The sequence below is a fragment of the Arvicola amphibius genome, chromosome 4, assembly GCF_903992535.2.
Source record: "Arvicola amphibius chromosome 4, mArvAmp1.2, whole genome shotgun sequence".
Classification (NCBI taxonomy): domain Eukaryota; kingdom Metazoa; phylum Chordata; class Mammalia; order Rodentia; family Cricetidae; genus Arvicola; species Arvicola amphibius.
Window position 1 is genome coordinate 89,118,598 of NC_052050.1, and position 20,100 is coordinate 89,138,697.

General features: G+C 43.2%; 1 protein-coding gene across 4 annotated transcripts in view; it reads right to left on the bottom strand.

Moving 5' to 3' along the window:
• Positions 1-6,030: 6,030 nt before the first annotated feature.
• Luc7l (LUC7 like) overlaps positions 6,031-20,100 on the bottom strand; it is a 28,953-nt gene continuing 14,883 nt past the window's right edge. For 3 of the 4 annotated variants that reach the window (XM_038327684.1, XM_038327687.1, XM_042054989.1), the window contains 7 exons: positions 18,784-18,894; positions 17,391-17,534; positions 12,040-12,216; positions 10,283-10,371; positions 8,499-8,528; positions 7,759-7,926; positions 6,031-6,376 (listed from right to left, as the gene is read on the bottom strand). In XM_038327684.1, the coding sequence (XP_038183612.1) occupies positions 6,235-6,376; positions 7,759-7,926; positions 8,499-8,528; positions 10,283-10,371; positions 12,040-12,216; positions 17,391-17,534; positions 18,784-18,894 (861 nt within the window). In that variant the 3' untranslated portion in view covers positions 6,031-6,234. Of the gene's footprint in view, positions 6,377-7,758; positions 7,927-8,498; positions 8,529-10,282; positions 10,372-12,039; positions 12,217-17,390; positions 17,535-18,783; positions 18,895-19,661; positions 19,671-20,100 lie in introns of all 4 variants that reach the window. The other variant, XM_038327686.1, reaches the window with a different exon arrangement.

Below are 20,100 nucleotides of genomic sequence, written 5' to 3' on the forward strand. Positions count from 1 at the left end.
ACTCAAGAATGGGTCCCCTATCTTGTATAGGCAAAGGTTTGATCTTTAGTAACACAAAATACCAAATGAAAAGCAAAGTAAAAACAAAAATAGGCTATTGGCTGGACATTTAGCTCAGTCATTACCTAGGCCAGGCTCACAACCACAAACTAGACTTCTGAAGACACACAGACAGTGCCAGAAATAGTCTCTGATTCCTGTCCTTTTTTGCTGGACAAGTCCAGGACCTGCCAATACACTGACCCCAGAGAAAAGAGTAGGTAAGCTTGTTGGGAGAGAGAGGCTAGGCTGGCCTCAGCACCGGGTATTTCTGGGAAATCCAAAGCACAGAATCTTTCCTTTTTGGTGCATCTCTTGAGCTGTGGGTCCCCAGCGCCGGGACCCAGATGACTGTTCCCATTTTCTGACACTAAGGCTCGAGTGTGGTTTTCCAGGGACATATAAATACAGAGTATCCATAAGAACTGGAATGGCACCAAGAGACTCCCCAGATGATGGACACCCACCCAATTTAGTGAATAAAATAGTTACACCCTGACCGCCGCAGTTAGACATCTGGATAACCTGCCCGGTGCCCTGTATGCTCTAAGCGACTTGAAGGCCCACAAGCTGCGTGTATAACCTGTGAACTTCAAAGTATGTGGTGGGGCCTGATGGAGGCTGCAGTGGGAGGAATTCAGGGGTGGGGAGCAGGATCTAGGATGAGCAGGGAGGGCGCAGGGCCCCTTGAGACCAGAGCAGTGAACACAGTGGTTTCAAAAAGTTCAGCCCAGTGTCTAGGTGTCTACAGCCAAGGTCTGAAACTTCCTGTCTCTGCAGCTGCTCCTGAGCCTGCTGGTGACCCTTTCCTGCCACCTTTAGGCTGAGTTCACCCAGTGGTTCAGCTGTCTCTAGACAAATTCTTTGCCTCTGTGAGCACGGTGCTGACCTCCAAGTACTATTAAACCAAGTACTAATAAACTGGAGTCTCCTGGCTTTCCAGGCTGACCTCCCTCCCTGGCATCCATACTTCTTGGTCTTTGAATAAAGCCTGGGTTGTCTGCTTCTGCACAGGTGCCATGACTTGTGCTGGTGCAAGGAAGCCTTTAGGACCTAAGCAGTGGTTCTCAACCTTCCTAATGTGACTCTTTAATAGTTTTGCACATTGTGGTGACATGAAATTATTTTGTTGCTACTCCATAACTGTAATTTTGCTACTGTTGTGAATTGTAATTATCTGATATACAGGGTATCTGATATATGATCCCCAAGGGGGTTATAACCCACAGAAATGCCTCTAGGGTCTAGAATGGGGGGGGGGAAGCACATTCCTATGCTGGGACTTGTGCTGAGGCACATGGTCAGACAAGAGCAGGGAGCAGAGAAATGAAGTGTAGGGAAGAGGGGTCAAGCAGAGACTTCTGCCCAGGATTTCTGGACAACCCTGTGTCCTGACTGGGTTGACTTTTATCATGGGTTTCCCAGCGGGGTACACCATGAATTTGCTGGAATACAATGTCTTTCATTACTGCTACCTTTCATACCATGCAGACACATATACATAGGAAATGGCCCAGCTCAGCACCCACCTAAGTGTAAGCTAGTAAGAGAGAGCTGGAAGGCATAACCAAAAGCTCCCTTAGACACACACCCACCTTGCAGAGCAGAGCGTGGGTATGATGTATCAGGCTTGGCATCAATACATCCCCAGTTCTCTTTTAAAACCCTGGGTCAAGGGTTATATAGTGAGGCTGTCTCAACAGAAAAAGACAAAAACAAATGATAGGTAGGAATGAACCTAGCCAGGAACTACAAAGTCAGGAGTTATCAGGAATTCTGGACAGAAATAGCAGTCAGTTGTCTTTTCCCCTGGGCAAATGAAACCTTTTAGGAAAATAGTCATGGCAGAGCATCGGTGATAATCCCAGCTGCAGCGCACTGTAAGCATTAGAAAGTGAGTGGATGTTAGATTGGTTTCTCAAAGCTGTGACAAAAGACCTCACAAAAGCAATTGAGAGAAGCAGTTTTATTTTGGTTCACAGTAGAAGGGTACAGTCCTTGTGTGGTGGGGAAGGTCACGGTTGCAGGAACTTAAGGCAGCTGGTCACACTGCATCTGCAGTCAGGAAGCAGAGATGATGGCTGGTGCTCAGCTCTTTTCCTCTTTTTTATTCAGTCTTAGACCCTAGAGTATAGGATAATGCAGCCTACATCTGGGTGGGTCTTCTCACTAAAACCTCTGGAAACACCTTCACAGACACATTCACAGGGTGATTCTAAAACCCATCAAGTTGATATTAACCATCAAAGTGAGTAAAAACATGTAGTTCACACTCAGAATGGAAATTTTTTTTACCCATAAAGTAACGAGATTACATCATTCCGCTAAGTTTTGCAAAAACCTTGAGCAGAAGCCAACACACCAAAGGCCATACCGTGCATGAGTCCAAGTTTGTGAAATATCCCAATAAGCAAATTATAGGGACAGAAAACAGGTTCCAGATTGCCAGGGGCTTCAGGAAGGAGCTGAATAGTTTTGGGAGTGGGCTGGAGTTTCTGTCTGGATGAAAACATTCTGCAACTTGCTAACAGTGATGATGACTAATACTGTGGATACATAAACATCACTAACATACACATCAGAAACGGCTATAATGATGGTTTGTTATACAAAGCTTTGTTGCATTTTGCTGTCATCTCCGGAACACATCACAGGCATTCCATAAATGTCACTGTTCTGAAAGGAACATGTGCTAGGAGGCAAGACACCCAACAGCTGTCCATTGAATTATCTGAGAAGCAATTGCTTTCATTTCAGCAGTAAGCAGACCCTAGTAAGTGTGTTAATGACTCAGGAGGACACTGACAAAGATAAAACACACACTAAAATTCAGTGTATTCTAATAATGCATGCCAAGTAGGAAAAATCTAAGGCTTGGGAGCCCAGGGAAACATAAAGCTCCCAGGTCATAGCCGATTCTGGAATCCAGAGTTCATATATCCCAGGACCAAACTACAGAATAAAGCTCTCAACCAGTGGCGGACTGACCCTGCTGTTGCTGGAGGGGTCTCTATCAAGGTAAACAAGTATTGCTGAACTAGAGATGCATCCTCTAAGGGGGCATATCCCGCATCTCCTCTCTCTCCTGTCTTCTGAATTCAAAGGGCCTACCCTTCCAGTACTTGGGTCAAGGTCCAAGAGTCACAGATCCCCAAGTTAATATGATAAAGGTCCAGTCTTTTTACCTGTTAAAATAACCATGGGACATTAGGAGATTCAAGAGGCCTCTAACCTGGCAGGCCTAGGGTTATTCGTCACAAATATTGAGACCAGATTTGGCTATTCTGGGCAAATACCTGCAGCTTTTATCCCTCAGAAAGTAACAGTCTCACAGTTTCTCTAACCGCAGGAGCAGTCTTGGTCAGACACTCTCTAGGGATGCTTCACTTTCATCCTCCTTTTTTCAGATACACATGGGCTGGGCCTAATTCACTGATAGGCCACCTAGGATAGAAACCGGGTCGCCAGTCCAAGTGCTGATCATGTAGTCAAGGGGACCAGGGGCTACTAAACCCTGTTTTCATCTGATTTCAGAGAGAAGATTATGCCTCTCCCTGCCTAAGAATCAATCATGGTCATCACAGAAACCCAATTTTAACCCGTTGCCCTATTTGCTATGTCCCAGGCACAGGAATATGTCCTGCACATCCATGTCCTTCAGTTCTTTTTTTTTTTTTTTTTTTTTCGAGACAGGGTTTCTCTAGCTTTGAAGCCTATCCTGGAACTAGCTCTTGTAGACCAGGCTGGTCTCGAACTCACAGAGATCCGCCTGCCTCTGCCTCCCGAGTGCTGGGATTAAAGGCGTGCGCCACCACCGCCCGGCTTGTCCTTCAGTTCTTACTCAACATAAGGCAAACTATGTCCTGTATGAGCAAGAAAAAAAACTTGTAAAGTCATCCCTCAAAGCACATGCATGACACACATTATATAACATGGGGAAAAACACAGTGTGGATTTGAGAAGCATTAGAATCACCAGCCAAAGAAAGGACTACCCTGCCCAATACACTGGTATCACCCATGCACCAAGGACCTGGAAAGAATAACAGGTCCAAGAAGGGCATATATCCTCTTTCTGGGCTGGACGTCCACTTTCTCTCCTATGCCCTGGCCTGTGGATGGTATTGGTTGTTGGGCTTCACAAAGGGCCAGGATGAAAACTACTGGTTCTTCAAGTTCTTGGGCCTGGAACCTAATCAGTACCTGGGGCTCTCAGGTTGCATATAGTAGATCCCGTAACTTTTTGCATAATGGCCTGAGCCACCCCCCACAAACACACAACAAATCTGGTAACCTGTCCTAGTTCCCTTTCTCTATGAAAATTCCAATTAAGAAAACAAAACATCAGGAAACAGGTAGGCAGACCTTTGAGTTTGAGGCCAGCTGGTTCTGTAAAAGAGGTTCCAGGATATCCACATAAACCCCATCTAGAAAAACGAACAAAAAACCCAACAACAATCACAAAACAATAAAACAAAGCATCCAGATGTGTTGGCACAGTCAACTGTGCCCGCTATTTGGGAACAGAAACAGGAATATCCTGAGCCCTGAAGTTCAATAGCCTGGTTAACAGGGCAAGATTGTTCCCCCAACACAACCCACAAAAAAAAACAAACAAAAACCTTACAAACTTGCTACAATGTCCTTGGTAAGAAAGGTCTCCTTAAAAGACTGAAGCAAGCAGCCTTTCTGCAACTCTAGGGACCCTGACCACCCAAAGGTTTCTACTTATGAAGGGGGTCTGCCTACTCCAACCCAGTAGTTGCAGTCTGCCACATGAGCCCAGGAATTATCCTCTGTGGGTACCAAAGGCCAGGGCACAGAAATGTGTTTAGTAACTTTACACCCTGATAAAACAAAACAGTTGTATCTCTACATACAAATTTATATTTAGACAGAAAAGGATCCAAACCAGACATGCTGATGTTGGCTCTGAGGAGAACTGTCCAGGTAAGCTCCCAAAGAGTCCAGGAAGCAAAATGTTCCTAGTATGAGTCCACAGCTAGTCAAAATGTTCACCTGGGACCAGGTACAGTCTTACTCCAGGAAGACAGTAGAGCAGAGCTAAACTGATTCCCACCTGAAGGCCAAGGGGCTAGAGATGAAACCTACAATGGCACCTGTGCATAGCACTGAGCCCCAGTGGGTCCTTCACGGATATGCCACCCTACCTTCTTTCGTATGGAGACAGCTGACAAGGGAAAAGTCTGTTTGTTTCACACACCAACATAGCAAGTACCCACACACATCCTCTGTAAGAGAACCCAGGGCAGCACCAGGAGCCACACTACAAGATCTCAAGATCCTATGTGTGACCATCAAACCAACAGTTCAAGACAGCACCTAAACTTTTACAAGCATGGCATGGAGAGGGGAGGTTTTTATGTTTAACACAACCAACTAAAGCTCCTTCTGAAAACAAACTCTAACCACCCTCACCCCCCAGAGAAGTGAAGGGAAGAAGCTCCTATTCAGATATCCTTTCTATTTGGGCTTCACTTTGGTCTTAAGGCACTGGTCCTCTGTGAACAACATATGCTCAGGGGTTAACAATAAGTCTGAGAGTAAACCACCCGATACCTGACCTAAGCTGCAAGCCTTTCCCAAGGACCTCCTGAGTGGCAGAGTTAGGGGCCATCTATGTCTTTTTCCATCGAAGTGGAACTGCTCCCCTGTAAGCTAAGGTTGTGATAGCTATAGCTCTCCCTAAGGAAATGAGTATGCAGTATGGCCGCTCCCTCACACCAAGAACCTGTTCTATGGTCTGCACTGAGTAGCTGAGATGCAGCAAGTGAGCCAGGCAGGGAAGTCACAAATATCTGGCTCAGTTAAGTGTTGGAGTGCCCTGGCACATAGGATGCCAAAAGTTAAAGTAGTCAGACATTTGGACAGTTTCCTAAGGTAATGGCAGCACCAGCCTTTATCTCCACAGGTGCAGGGTCCTAGTGAAGCGCCTCTACAGTAGAGGACAGCACACACCCCAACACAGCTGTCATGAGGCAGCCGTCAAATTTATTTGTTCCTATACAACATAACCCCAAACACAGGAGCAACTCTGAACAACTCTAGAAACTCACAGCTAGGGCCAAACAATAGAAATTTTAACTACAAAAGATGAGTTGTATCCAGCAAATATAAAGGGTAATTTAGGCTGTGCTGAACGTTTGTCAGACTATTTACAGTGCCAGAGCCAGGTTCAGATCTCGCCAGCCTCCTTCTCCTCCGACCTCCGCGATGCAGTCTTGCCATTGGAGCTCTCCAGCCTCCAGTCAGTGGGCCCTCGCTCACTCCGCCCGTACTCCCAGGATTCCTCTCTCAATGAGCGCTCCCTGGAGAACCTGGGAAAGTGGAACCAGAGGCTCAGCAGAGGCTGCCATCTCCTTCTGGCTGGCTGCACAGGAACCATTAAGGTAGACCCTCAGTCCTAGACTACGGAAGGCCATTTCCCTTCCACACTCAGGTGCCTTTTTATGGGGGCTGGGGGAGATGTTTCAAGACAGGGTTTCTTTGTGTAGCCGCGGCTGTCCTGGAATTCACTCTATAGACCAGGCCTTAAACTCAAGAGATCCACCTGCCCTTGCTTCCACTGCTGCCTGGCCTTAGGTGCCTCTTAACATACCAGAAGACAGCCAACCAAGCCTGATTCCATCTGTCATCTAACTGATCACACAGATAATTTAAAAAAAAAGGAGAGAGAAAAATTAAGGTAACCCTTTGAGTTGGGGATAGTGGCTTATACCTGTAATCCTCACCCTTAAGAAGGTGAGACAGCAGTGATTAAGTCAGAGGCCAGCCTGGCTACAGAGTGAGATTTGGTCTTAAAAGTAACTGATAAAAAGTAACATTTGAAAAGTTTAAGGGGGTGGAGCAATAGGTCAGGATATGATACTCTTGTGGAGAACCCATTTGTCCAGCATCAGAATCACCAGTAACTCCAGCTCTAGAGGAGTCAAGTTTTGTCCTCCAGCAATAAGAACACACACCCACGCATGCACGCACGCATACATACATACATACATACATACATACATACATACATACACACACACAAAATATACACTTACACTAACATTTGTGACATAATACACTAACATACATATAATAAAAATAAATCTTTAAAAATAAATAAATAAAAGGAAAGACTTTAATAAGGAAAGTTTTTGGTGTAACAGAAACAAAGCAAATGGAAATACAATAAAGTTATGCATGTGGAATATGACGCAGTATGTAAAGACAATGGAAAAGAGCAGAATGGGAAAACCACATAAGTCAAGCATGGTGGTATACACATTTCATTTCAGCACTTGGGAGGCTGAAGCAGGAGGATCTTGAGTTCAAGCCAACCTAGGTTACAAAGTGAGGGCCGGTCTCAAAACAAAACAAAATTACAAGAGAGGTAAGTAAGCAGAACCTTTTTAAGACAAAAACCTTAGCTGCTCTTTACCAAGTTAAAGTACAAAAAGCCCAGCCAAGTGCAGTGCTACCCAGAGGGCCATGAGAGCTCCATAGCCTTACACTATTCCAAGCACTAGGTGATGCTCTCTATCCCTCAGGGTACCAACACAGGGTGCTAGTCACCCAGAGCCTGTCTTCCCATAAACCCAACCTTTCCCTAATGTAGTGGCCAAAAGGCCAGCATGACAGACCCCAGCAGACTTGGGAACACAAAGAGAAAAGGCTTGTTCCTGGCTGCAGCTACTGAGGAAGTCAGAGTAGTTACTTGTATTTTGTACTCCGATCCCTGGAAGCCCGGCGGTGGCCCCGGCTGTGGCTCCGGGAACGACTGCGATGGCGCCGGTGTCTATCTCGGGACCTGGAACGGGAAAACTTTCGTCGCTCTCGGGAGGTAGATCTAGATCGCCTCCGTCGCCGATCCCGAGATCGTGACCTGGAAAATCCAGATGATTTTGAGAGCAAGACATCACTGGGGTCAACTTTTCAAAGATCTACCTCCATTTTTCTCCTCTTAGCATCTTTTGGCTTTTAAGCTTTCCTGGAATTTCTCTCTTTCCTCCCACAAATGTACAATTTTGGACTAAAGAGTCCCCTGAATTAGTCTGATGGCAAAACCTTTCCCCTAAATAACATCTCTAAAGAGTACAGTTCTTGGCCAGACGTGGTGGCGCATGCCTATTCCAGCACTTGGGAGGCAAAGGCAAGTAGACAGGTCTCTAAAATCGAGGCCAGACTGGTCTACAAAGTCAGGAATACACAGAGAAAACATGTCTCAAAAAAACAAAACACAGAACTTAGACACTCCTAGTTGGTTTGTAGGCCTCAGCAGAAGCTCCAGGCCTTCTTCCCTCGTGGTAATGGAAATGGAATGTGTGTTTCTGTTGTGCTAAACCCTAAGCAATGCTCTTCACAAATCAGTTGTGAAGCTGTAAACATCAGTTATTAAATGTTTCTGCATAAAAAAGTATTCAACTTGAGAACCCTGTGATAGATCTGAAAACCTACCTCCTGCGATCACGGGTTCTTGATCCAGACCTAAACAGGAAAATAAAAAACACCATTAGTCCCACCACCGAGGACCCAGAGGCAGATGGATCACTATGAGTTTAAAGCCAGCCTGGTCTACACCGAGTTCTAGGCCAGTCAAAGCAACATAGTAAGATCCTATCAAAAAAAAAAAAAAAAAAAAAAAAAGTGTTCTTCAAGAAATCATAGTTACTTCTGGCTCTGATCTTTCAACTCAAATTAGATCCAACACATCTATCTGAGTACGTCTCAGGTACCTCAAACTGAATATAGCCAAATTCTACCGCTATTCCTCATTCCATCCTCCCTGTCCAAGGTAAGGGACAATTCCAGATTAGAAACCAAGAGGCCAACTGAGCATGGTACTGGATGCACACCTTTGATCTCAGCACAGAGAGGAAAAGACAGGCGGATGCCTGAGTCTACAGAATAAGTTTTATGACAGCCAGAGATATACAGGAAACAAAAGGGGGGGGGGCAACAAAACAAAAAGAAAAGAGACCACGAGGCCAGCTGCATTCCTTCTCCTCACACGACCCAAAGTCCAGTCAGTTCTACCCTAAACACCTTAGTCCAGTTCACACCACTCATACTCTTCCTGCCTCGAAACTCAGAACCTCACCTGGTGCGTGGGGGGGCGGAGGGAAGCTTTTGCTCAACACCTTTACACTCTGCTTCTCAAGCAGGAACATATTCCAACTACATGTCTTATAGGAAAGTCTGTCCTGTGGCCCCATGTGACCAATTCAAAAAACTAAAGGGGGGCAGACATACAAAGCCTCCACCTCTTCAGTTCAAAGCTGACGATTTTTCCCATAGCAATGCACTGCCATGAGACTACAGCTTAGCAGCAGATCCATTTTTGCCTTCCCTTTGCTGAAGGTTCTATGCCCAGCTGTCAGAGCTGGCTCTGTGGGGTCCAAGGATGGCTGGGCAATGGTGGGTGGCTCATGCCTTTAATCCTAGTACCCAGAAGGAAGAGGCAAGTGGATCTCTGTGAGTTTGAGGACAGCCTGTTCTACAGAGCTAGCCCCAGGACAGCCAAGTCAACACAAAAACTCTGTCTTGGGGGGTCGGGGGAAGAGAGTAACTCTCCCTAGTTTCTTCCTCCCTTGTTTAAATCAATGGCATACCTCACCAGACTGAATAGGTTATAGATTTAATAATTTAAAGGCCACCCCAGAGCCAGGTTGATGGCACATGCCCTAATCTCAGCTATTAGAAGGCAGACACAGGCACACCTCTGCAAATTCTAGGCCAGCCTGGATTACATAGTGAGACCCTATGTGGTATCCCCAAAGGGAGTGGCACTATTAAGAAGTATGGCCTTGTTGGAAGAAGTGTGTCACTGTGTGTGTAGGAGGGGACCGGGAGGGTTGGTTTTGAGGTCTCCTATGCTCAACACACCACCCAGGGTCTCAGACTTCTTATTGCCTGTGGGTCAAGACAGAAGAACCCTTTTGGCAAAAGAACTCTTTTGCCAGTACTGTGTCTGCCTGTATGCTGCCTTACTTCCCACCACAATGATAAATTAACTAAACCTCTAAACTGCAAGTGAGCCACCACAATCAAATATTTTCCTTTGTAAAAGTTAACGTGGTCACAGTGTCTCTTCACAGCAATAGAAACTATCTCTAAATTTAAAAAAAAAACCACACACACACACACAAGTAAGTAACTGTCGATTCTTTGTATGGTAAACACTGACTATCCCAGGTCACAACATGGCAAAAAGCAGTTTCCTAAGGCTGGTCCACACTTACCTCCTGCTCAGCCGCTCCTCTCGCTCTCTCTCCTCTCTTCTCCTCAAGCGATCCTGATTTCTCTTTTCCTGCTTTTCAGCCACAGTTTTCTAAATAAATGAAAAATGGGGAAGGGGAGACAACTTTTAGGAAACAATATATTCATTTTTAAAACTAACAGAAGCCGGGCGGTGGTGGCACACACACTTAATCTCAGCACTCAGGAGACAGAGGCAGGTGAATCTCTGTGAGTTCTAGGTTAGCCTGGTCTACAAGAGCTAATTTCAGGATAGCTAGGGCTGTTACAGAGACACACTGTCTCAGAAAAAAAAAAAAATCCTAATAGAACAAATGAAAAAAAATTAAATCATTTTATACATTTGGTGACAAATTACGAAGGAGGGGAGGGGGCTGAACTTTTAAGTCACAGGGAATTGATCACAATGCTTCAAAACAAACCATCAAGTTAACTGTTTATCCTACAGCCTCTCTACAAGCATTGTAGTAAAAAAAGAAACATGAGTCAGACCACATACACCCTGCTGCTGGGAGTGAAACTCTAAGTGGCTAGAAGCAACTCACTTCTGATGTGGTAGGTGCATCAGCACACTTGCATATTCAATTCATCAGGCTCGATCCTAAATGGAAAAGAAGCCAGAAGGCTCTCATACACTTTACCATCAAATCAGCATCAACTCAAGCCAGCTGAAAAGGGCTAAGAACCTTTATAGCCCATCACTAACACTAACAAATCCTGTAATACACCATCTGGGCAGAGTGGATGAAAACACAGTCCTGAAAGGGGGAGTACGTCATACCTCTTGATACAAAAACCTACCAGTCTTCCCTGCTTACAGCCAGGGATAGCATAGAAAATCTCTATGCCCAGTGAGTAAAGCAAGTACCCTCTAGATGAGGACACAGCAAGGCCCAGGCAAGCTGTCCTGTCCATCACTACACCTCTACACCTCCAACTCAGGTCAACCTCCATCTGAGCTAGGTGTACAGGATATCAGTTCCTTTTCACACCTTCCTAAAGCAGGTACAGCTGAGAATAGACCCCTAGGTGTGGCATCACTTCCTTCCCCACATCTACAATTCACCTCACATGACCAGCATATCAAACTCATACTGGCAAAGATGTAAAGTAGTACATTAAAATGCTACTGGGAAAGGCAGAAGCAAATGTTTTTGTTAAGGGATAGATCTTAAACTGCCAAGTTAGCTAAAGATGATCATAAAATTCCGATCTTCCGCTAGGCAGTAGTGGCAGACACTTTTAATTCCAGCACTTAGATAGAGCCAAGCAGATCTATGTGAATTCAAGGCCAGTTTGATCTACAGAGCAAGTTCTAGGACAGCAAGGGCTACATAGAGAAACCCTGCCTGAAAAAACAAAAAAACAAAAAAAACAAAACAAAACCAAGAAACATGTTTAAATCCAACTTAAATAGACAAGGTCATAATGAGATCTGGTTCCCTCTTCTGGACTGCACGTATACATGCAAGCAGAACACAGTGTAAATTTTTTAAAAGGGGAGGGGGACTGTGGCTCGTTCCTTTAATCTCTGCACTTGGGAGGCAGAGGCAGGTACATCTTTGAATTCAGAGTTAGCCTGGTCTACAAAGTGAGTTCCAGGACAGTCAGAGCTGTTACAGAACAATCCTGTCTTACAAAAAAAAAAAAAAAAAAAAAAAAAAAAACATAACAACAACAACAACAAAAAAAACCCCACGAGACTCCAAAGGGTTTTCCAGAAAGACTGTTATCAGCATACCCTCAACTGATCAAGCTTCTCCCGGATCTGGATGAACCCCAAGTGTAACTTGCCCCCGAAGTGGTCTGCTAGACGACGGTCGTTGTCATGGAGACCAAGATAAGCTGAGCAAACCTCGCAGACACGAAGCTTTTGCTGCTGAAAACTGGATGCAGGCATAGAATTTCTATATTCTTCCTATGGTTAGATAGATAAGACGGTCAGACAAACAAACAAATAAATAAAATATAAAAGATAAAGTGGAGTCTACAAGAACTAGTTCCAGGAAAGGCTCCAAAGCCACAGAGAAACCCTGTCTCGAAAAACCAAAAAAAAAAAAAAAAAGATAAAGTGGAGGCATTTCAAAACTGTCACCATGCAGACCCCAGAATGGAAAAACCTGAAATATAGGCAACATTTTACCATGCTGAAAACTAGATTGCTCAGCTTTAGGTATATTAAGAACTTCAATTTCATTGTTTATTTTAAAAGAATTAACACTTAGTGGCAGGCAGTTTTCTGAGTTCCAGGACAGCCAGAGCTACACACAGAAACATTATCTCAAGAGAAAAAAAGTATATTAAAAAAAACTAGCATTTATGTATGACTTATCAAGAACAACAAGAAACATTCAAATCATGGAGATAAGAATGACTGTTCTAAGATAAGCAGGGAAGAGAAGACTTCAGAAATAAACAAAAACAAGATGGAGTGGAATGGCTCAGCAGTTAAGAGCATTTGTTGTTCTTTCAGAGGACCGTGGTTTGGTTCCCAGCATCCACACGGGAAATTACAATCATCTGTAAGTCTAGATACAGGATCTTTTTCTGGTGCTTTCGTCTGGCTTCTGTGAGCACTAAACACAAGTAGTGAATCCATGTAGGCAAAACACCCATATATACATATATATACATATATACACAGACACATATATATAATTTTTTAAAATATTTATTTATTATGTATACAATATTCTGTCTGTGTGTATGATTGCAGGCCAGAAGAGGTCACCAGATCTCATTACAGATGGTTGTGAGCCAGCATGTGGTTGCTGGGAATTGAACTCAGGACCTTTCGAAGAGCAGGTAATGCTCTTAACCTCTGAGCCATCTCTCCAGCCCTATATATATAATTTTTTTGAAATAGGGTTGGAAAGATGGCTTTTAAGAATATACACTGCTCATGCATTAGACTTGAGTTCAATTCCCAGCACCTATGTCAGGCAGTTCACAACCTCCAAAAATTCTAACTCAAGCGAGATCTAATGCCTCTAGGCTACCTCAGCCACTTACACTCACATGGATACACACACACACACACACACACACACACACACACACTTTAAAATATTTTAATTTTTATTTATTATGTATACAGTGTTCTGCCTGCACATGTGCCTACAGACCTGAAGAGGGCACCAGATCTCATTCTAGATGTTTGTGAGCCACCATGCGATTGCTGGGAATTGAGCTCAGGACCTCTGGAAAAGTAGTCAGTGCTCTTAACCGCTGAGCCATCTCTCCAGCCCTAAAATAAATATTTTTAAAAAGTAAACAAAAACTAGCACAGTCATAGCAATTGGGTCCTGATATACAGGAAATACCTAATGCAGGTCTAAAAGATACTCTGAAAGGCCACATCATTTAACACTTTCCTTGAAAAGTACCCAACACATAATATGTACCCTCCATAAACACTAAAATGTTTATAGAAAAAAAAATTCGCTCATTCTGCTTAAAGTAAAATATATCAAACAAAGTAAAATATATCAAACAAAACACTGCTTCTGGCACTTGAACTCCAGTTAGAACACTGCTGTAAAATCTATACTGAAGAAAATCATTCCTTTGTCCTATTTTTTAAAAAAGACTGATCACACTTATACAGCCCTTACCTGGATGTTGTGGAGATGTTAATTGTCTCAGCCTTCTGAGTGCTGGACTTAAAGGTGTGTGCCACTACTCCCTTATTTGTTCATTTGAAAGGAAAGGCTTGAGTGCAAATGTAACTGCTTCCATTAATTCATATATTTAAAAACATTCCCTAGGAAATGCAAGTTTAAATACACTCTCACATACTGCTGGTTATAATAACCTTAACATGTTCTGATGTTAAAATAGGGCATTTAGCTGGGTATGGTGACCTACTCTTTTTATCACAGTACTTAGGAGGTAGAGGAAGAGGTAGACAGATCTCTGTAAGAACAAAGCCAGCCTGGTCTACATTGTGAGTTCCAAGCCAGCAAGAGCTACAAAGTGAGACCCTGTATAGAAATAAAAACAAACCAACCAAACAACAATAAAACCCTAACCAAACAGAAAGATCATTTATGTATGCATCATTAACCAGGAATTCTTCCAGGTAAATGTGCCCCCGTGCCACCATATATTAAGAACAAGGTTACTGGCGCATCTTTAATCTCAGCACTCTAGAGGTAGACGCAGGTGGATCTCTAAGAGTCAGAAGACAGCCTGGTCTACAGCGAGTTCCAGGACAGCCTGTTAAGTAGAGATATCCTGTCTCAAAAAATGAAAATAAAAAACAAAAAGCAAGGTCACCACTATAGAAGGATTTAATGTGAAAACTCAGAAAGAACTGAGAAACTACCATTTATATGCTCTGTGTAGATAAAAAAAGGAAGCCTGTAGCAATAAACTGAGTAAAATCTTCTCTTAGTTACTATCACTAACTTGGTTATATGAAACACCAATACCAAAAGCAAGTTGGAGAGAAACAAGTTTATTTTTATTTGGCTTACACTTCCACATCGTAATCTTTCACAGAAGGAACTCATCAACTGATGTGATCCCCCCAACCTGTCCTAAGAGACTATAGATCCCCTTTAGGGCTGGAAATATAACTCAGTGGTTCAATTCCCAGCACCCATATGACAGCTCACAACTGTCTGTAACTCCGGTTTCAGAGGACCCAACAATACCCTCACACAGATATACATGCAGGCAATTTAAAAAAAAAAAAAAAAAAAAGATACAGAGATCCCTCCTCTCTAGCCTAGGGAGCTAGGGAGTACTTGTCATCAGAAGATACTTTCAACTGTCACACTCTCAGAGCTTATGTAGAAGGTACAGTCCAAGCACTGGTTCCAGTCTTTTAGGGTAATTCTATCTAGACATCTCAGCTGTGTTATGAATCTCTTTTGTCTTTCAAGCTAAGCAATTACATAAGCTTAGACACAACACAATAATGTCACCACCAAGTAGAGGTGGGGTAAGTGTCCACTGGAAGTATGAGGCATTAGATCAGAACTAGCCTGGTCTGCCCATCTGACCTTTGCTGCAAACTTTAATTCCAGTCACTTTTGGAGAACCACAGAAAAGCAAAATCCTGATGGTCTCAACCTTCTCCCCGTTGCTTGGTTCAATGAGCATTGCTCTAACACCCAACAAAACCCTGGCACTATACAGGTTAGCTATAAGAACAAGAGGCACAATAATACCTAAAATTTAAACAGGCACCAGCCATGCACAAAACACCATTTTCTCATCTCCCCACCCCTGGACTTTGTTTTTATTAAAGGTCTAAGCTATAGCTTTGTAGGCTATCCCCAACCTACCTATAGAACATCCCAAAGTCATCTCCCTCAAATTTCATCTCTCTTATGAATCTATCTTCAGCAATATCAATGGGAGGAGGGCCTAGAAAGATCGTTCAGAAGTCAAAAGCACTTGCTGCTCTTCCAGAGGATCCACATTTGATTCCTAGCACCAACCCAACACGTCACAACTGTCTGCAATTCCAGTTCTAGGGAATCTGACACCGTCTTCTATCCTCCATGGACACAGTATACACATAGTACACACACACACACACACACAAACCCCTAACAAATGGATTAAAAAGGAGTTTTAAGGAACAAATGTCTATGTAAGCTATATAAAAGATGGATATGTTCTTTTAACTTTCTCACATCCATAGAATATTCAACACTAAAAATAAACTATGAACTTTGGGGTGACAATGTCTAAATTTTGGCAATAAACATACCACTCTGGTGGGAAGATGCTGACAATGGGAGAGCTGTAGAGGATAACTTGGAAATTTCTGTCCCTACCTGTGAACTTTTTACTACAGTCATTAAGACTATTATATGGAATAAAAAGAACGTAGACATGGTTTAATAGTCCAAATGCTCAACATTACTGAATTACCATCACTTACTTCTCTATCATCACATTTCTTGTTGAAGCCCAGATTGGCCTCAAACTCACTATGTAGTCAAAACCGGTTTTGAATTCCTCATCCTCTTGTCTGTGTTCTGTGTGTCATCCATGTCCCGTGTCCTGTCCCTACTCCCCAGGTATGAAGAACTGGGATTATAGGTGTATTTATCATGCCTGAATTATTTTATTATTATTATTATTAATTATTATCATTAATTATTATTATTATTATAACTGCGAGGCTCAGGTAGAGGGACTACTTTAAATTACAGACCAGTCTTGGTTACACAATGAGTTCAGGGCCAGCCAAGACTATAAAGTAAGAGATGTTTAAAAAACAAAAAAACAAAAGCCGGGCGGCGGTGGCGCACGCCTTTAATCCCAGCACTCGGGAGGCAGAGGCAGGCGGATCTCTGTGAGTTCGAGGCCAGCCTGGTCAACAAGAGCTAGTCCCAGGACAGGCTCCAAAGCTACAGAGAAACCCTGTCTCGAAACCTCCCCCCCCCAAAAAAAAACCCAAAAGCTGGGTGGTGATGTCGTACACCTTTAATACCAGCACTCAGGAGGCAGAGGCAGGAGCCTCTTAAGATGAGCCTGGTCTACATAGCTAGCTCCAGAGCAGCCAGGGATACACAGAGAAACCCTGTCTCAAAAACCCAAAAAGCAACAAACAAACAAACAAGATGAGCACTAATAGTACACGCCTTTAATCCCAGCACTCAGGACTCAGTCAGGTGGATGGAGGCCAGCCTGGTCTACAAAGTGAGTTCCAGGACAGCCAGGCATGTTATCCAGAGAAACCCTATTTTGGGAGGGGAGGATTGCTCCTGTTCCAGAGAACCCAGCACTCACACACGGCAGTTTACAAACATGTGTAATCCAGTTTCAGAGGAATCAATCCCCTTTTTTGGTCTCCAGGGGTACCAGACATGAACACATGTACAAAGCGCACATATATGTAAGCAAAACACTGACACACACACAAACAAAGAAACAAACAAACAAATAAATAAACAAACAAACATTGAGAGAGCAAGAGCAAAAGCTGAGTGCCAGGCATGGTAATGCATGCCTTTAATCCCAGCACCTGGGAAGGAGAAGCAAGAAAATCTCTGTAAGTTTAAGGACAGTCTGCATACCAAGTTCCAGGATAACCAAGGTTCCACATCTCAAAAATAACCAACAACCAACCTCTGCTTCTTTTTTCTTTGCACGAACTTTCTCCACTTCCATAAGGATCTTCTGAGATTCATCCACATTTCCTTCAGCTCCTAGCTGCTCTGCTTTAGCAAGGAGTTTTCCTATTTCTTCATTCAACTCATGCACTTTTTCTGCCTAAGGACAGAAAATCAGATAAAAACACCAAACATCAATACCTTGAGTTACAAAGAAAACAAGTATTTCTCTTCTTCTTGCTGTGTGCCTAGCCTATTGCTCTGAAAATAAAAGAATACCTTAAGGTCCAGACTCAGTAACACACTTAAAGGCTAACAGCTCAGTGGCAATGTAACTGGCAGCTACTTCCAACTTTTGGATGGACGCTTGGGAGTGGGGATGTCAGTTCAAGATCACCTATAGTCAGTCAGTTCAAGGTCAGCCTAAACCACAAAAGACCACTTCAAAACAAAACTATGACATCTTTACTATCATCACACCAGATTCTAAGCAACCCCATTTACTCCATTGCATGCTACTTTTGTTTTGCAATGGAGCACATGCCGCTCACTTTAGAACTGACACGTTAGTTGGGTACTGGTGGCGCACACCTTTAATCACAGCAATCAGAAGGCATAGGCAGGTGGATCTCCGTGAATTTGAGGCCAGCCTGGTCTATCTAGATATCTAGTTCCAGGACAGGACAGGCTCCAAAGCTACACAGAGAAACAATGCCTCAAAACAAAAGGCCTCCTCCCCCAAAATATGTTGGTCATTTTCTGTGTCTCTTTATGTCCTCTGGGAAAGAGTAGTAAAATTCAAGGTTTAACATATAAACGTAGGCTGCAAGCAAAATATTTAATTACTAGAACTTGCCAGCACACTAGCATCTTTTTTTTTTTTTAGGTTTTTTTTTTTCAAGACAGGGTTTCGCTGTGTAGCCTTGGCTGTCCTGAAACTCACTCCGTAGATCAGGCTGGCTTCAAACTCATAGAGACCTGCCTCTGCCTCCCAAGTGCTGGGATTAAAGGTGTGCGCCACACCATCAAATCTTTTTTTTTTATTTAATAAAGTTTTATTTTTCCAAATATACAGCTGACTGAACCTGTTTATTCATCTTCACTAGAAGCTGGGATAAATTGAAGCCATTTTCATATCCATTTCTGGGTTAAGAAGTAATATGCATAGTAAATTAGTATTGGCTCACATCTTTTAATTAGCAGCTGTGATGCACGCCTTTAATCTCAGCACTCAAGAGGCAGGCAAATCTCTGTGAGGTCAAAGAAAAGAAAGGAAGGCAGGCTCCAAATGCCTTGGCCACAGACCATCTCCACTGGGAACAACCAGTTTAGAAAGCACCATCTACACAGAATTCCCAACTAGTGTGAGGGTGAGACAAAAAGTGAGTTATACCAGTCACTTAATATACCTTTGCAGAAACTTCTGCACTGATCTCTTCCTGAGTTTCTGCCAGCCTCTTCTTGGCAAGCTCAGTTCTCCGATCACACTCTGCAATGAAGGATTCTAAGTGATCCATTGCCTAGTTCGGAGAAAGCAAACAGCTATGATCAACACTGCATAGTTTTTTTTGTCATTGTTATGTCTTTTATTTGAGGGGTGCTTGAGATTAAACCCAAAACTACAAGTATGCTAGAAAGGAACTCTTCTGAATTACACCTGCAGACCAGTTTCTCCAGATAAAGTCCCACAGACCAGGCTGGCCCAAAACTTGCCATGTACTCTGGGCTGGCCTTGAACTCACAATCTTCTTGCCTTAGCCTCCAAAGTGCTAGATGAGAGGTGTGCACACCACACTTTGCCAGCACTGCATAGTCTTGGCATCTATATATTTAATAGGAACACAAGCTTACATTTATTTCTTTGTTTTGTTCTTTTGTTTTGAGAGTCATACTATGCAGTCCTTGTGGACTTAAAATACTCCCTATGTATATCAGGCAGACACATGCCCTTAATCCCATCACTCAGGAGGAAAAGATAGGCACATCTCTGGAAGTTCCAGGGTTACACATGAAACCTGGCCTCATAAAAAATAAATAAAAAAAAAAAAAGAAATTAAATTGCAATTCCTGTCTCTGCTATGGCATCTATAGGGACAGCATGGGCTGATACTCTGCTTAAAAATTTATCATCATAAACCGGGCGGTGGTGGCGCACGCCTTTAATCCCAGCACTCGGGAGGCAGAGGCAGGCGGATCTCTGTGAGTTCGAGACCAGCCTGGTCTACAAGAGCTAGTTCCAGGACAGGCTCTAAAAAGCCACAGAGAAACCCTGTCTCGAAAAACAAACAAAAAAAAATTTATCATCATAATTAACATAATTAGTCATCTTAAACCAAATTGCTAATCTCATTTACTATTTCCGAAATTTGTAGAAAGATCTCCAACTCTGTTAAAACTACTAAGAAAATGGACTGAGGGAATTGTTTAGTTAGGTGTTAGTCATGCAAACATAAGGACCTGAGTTTAATCCCTCCAAAATCTACAAGTGGCAGTGATTCCAGCATTGGTGAGGTGGGGATAGGTAGCTCTCTTGGGCTTCTCCATTAGCCAGTCTTATCTACTTGGCACATCCTAGGCCACTGACTGAGAGACACTGGCTCAAATAACAGGTGAGGGGCTAGCAAGATAGTTCAGTAGGTAAATATACTAGAGGCCAAACCTGATTAATCTGAATTCTCCTTTGGAACCTGCATGATGGAAAGAGAGAACCCATTCCCATAAGTGTG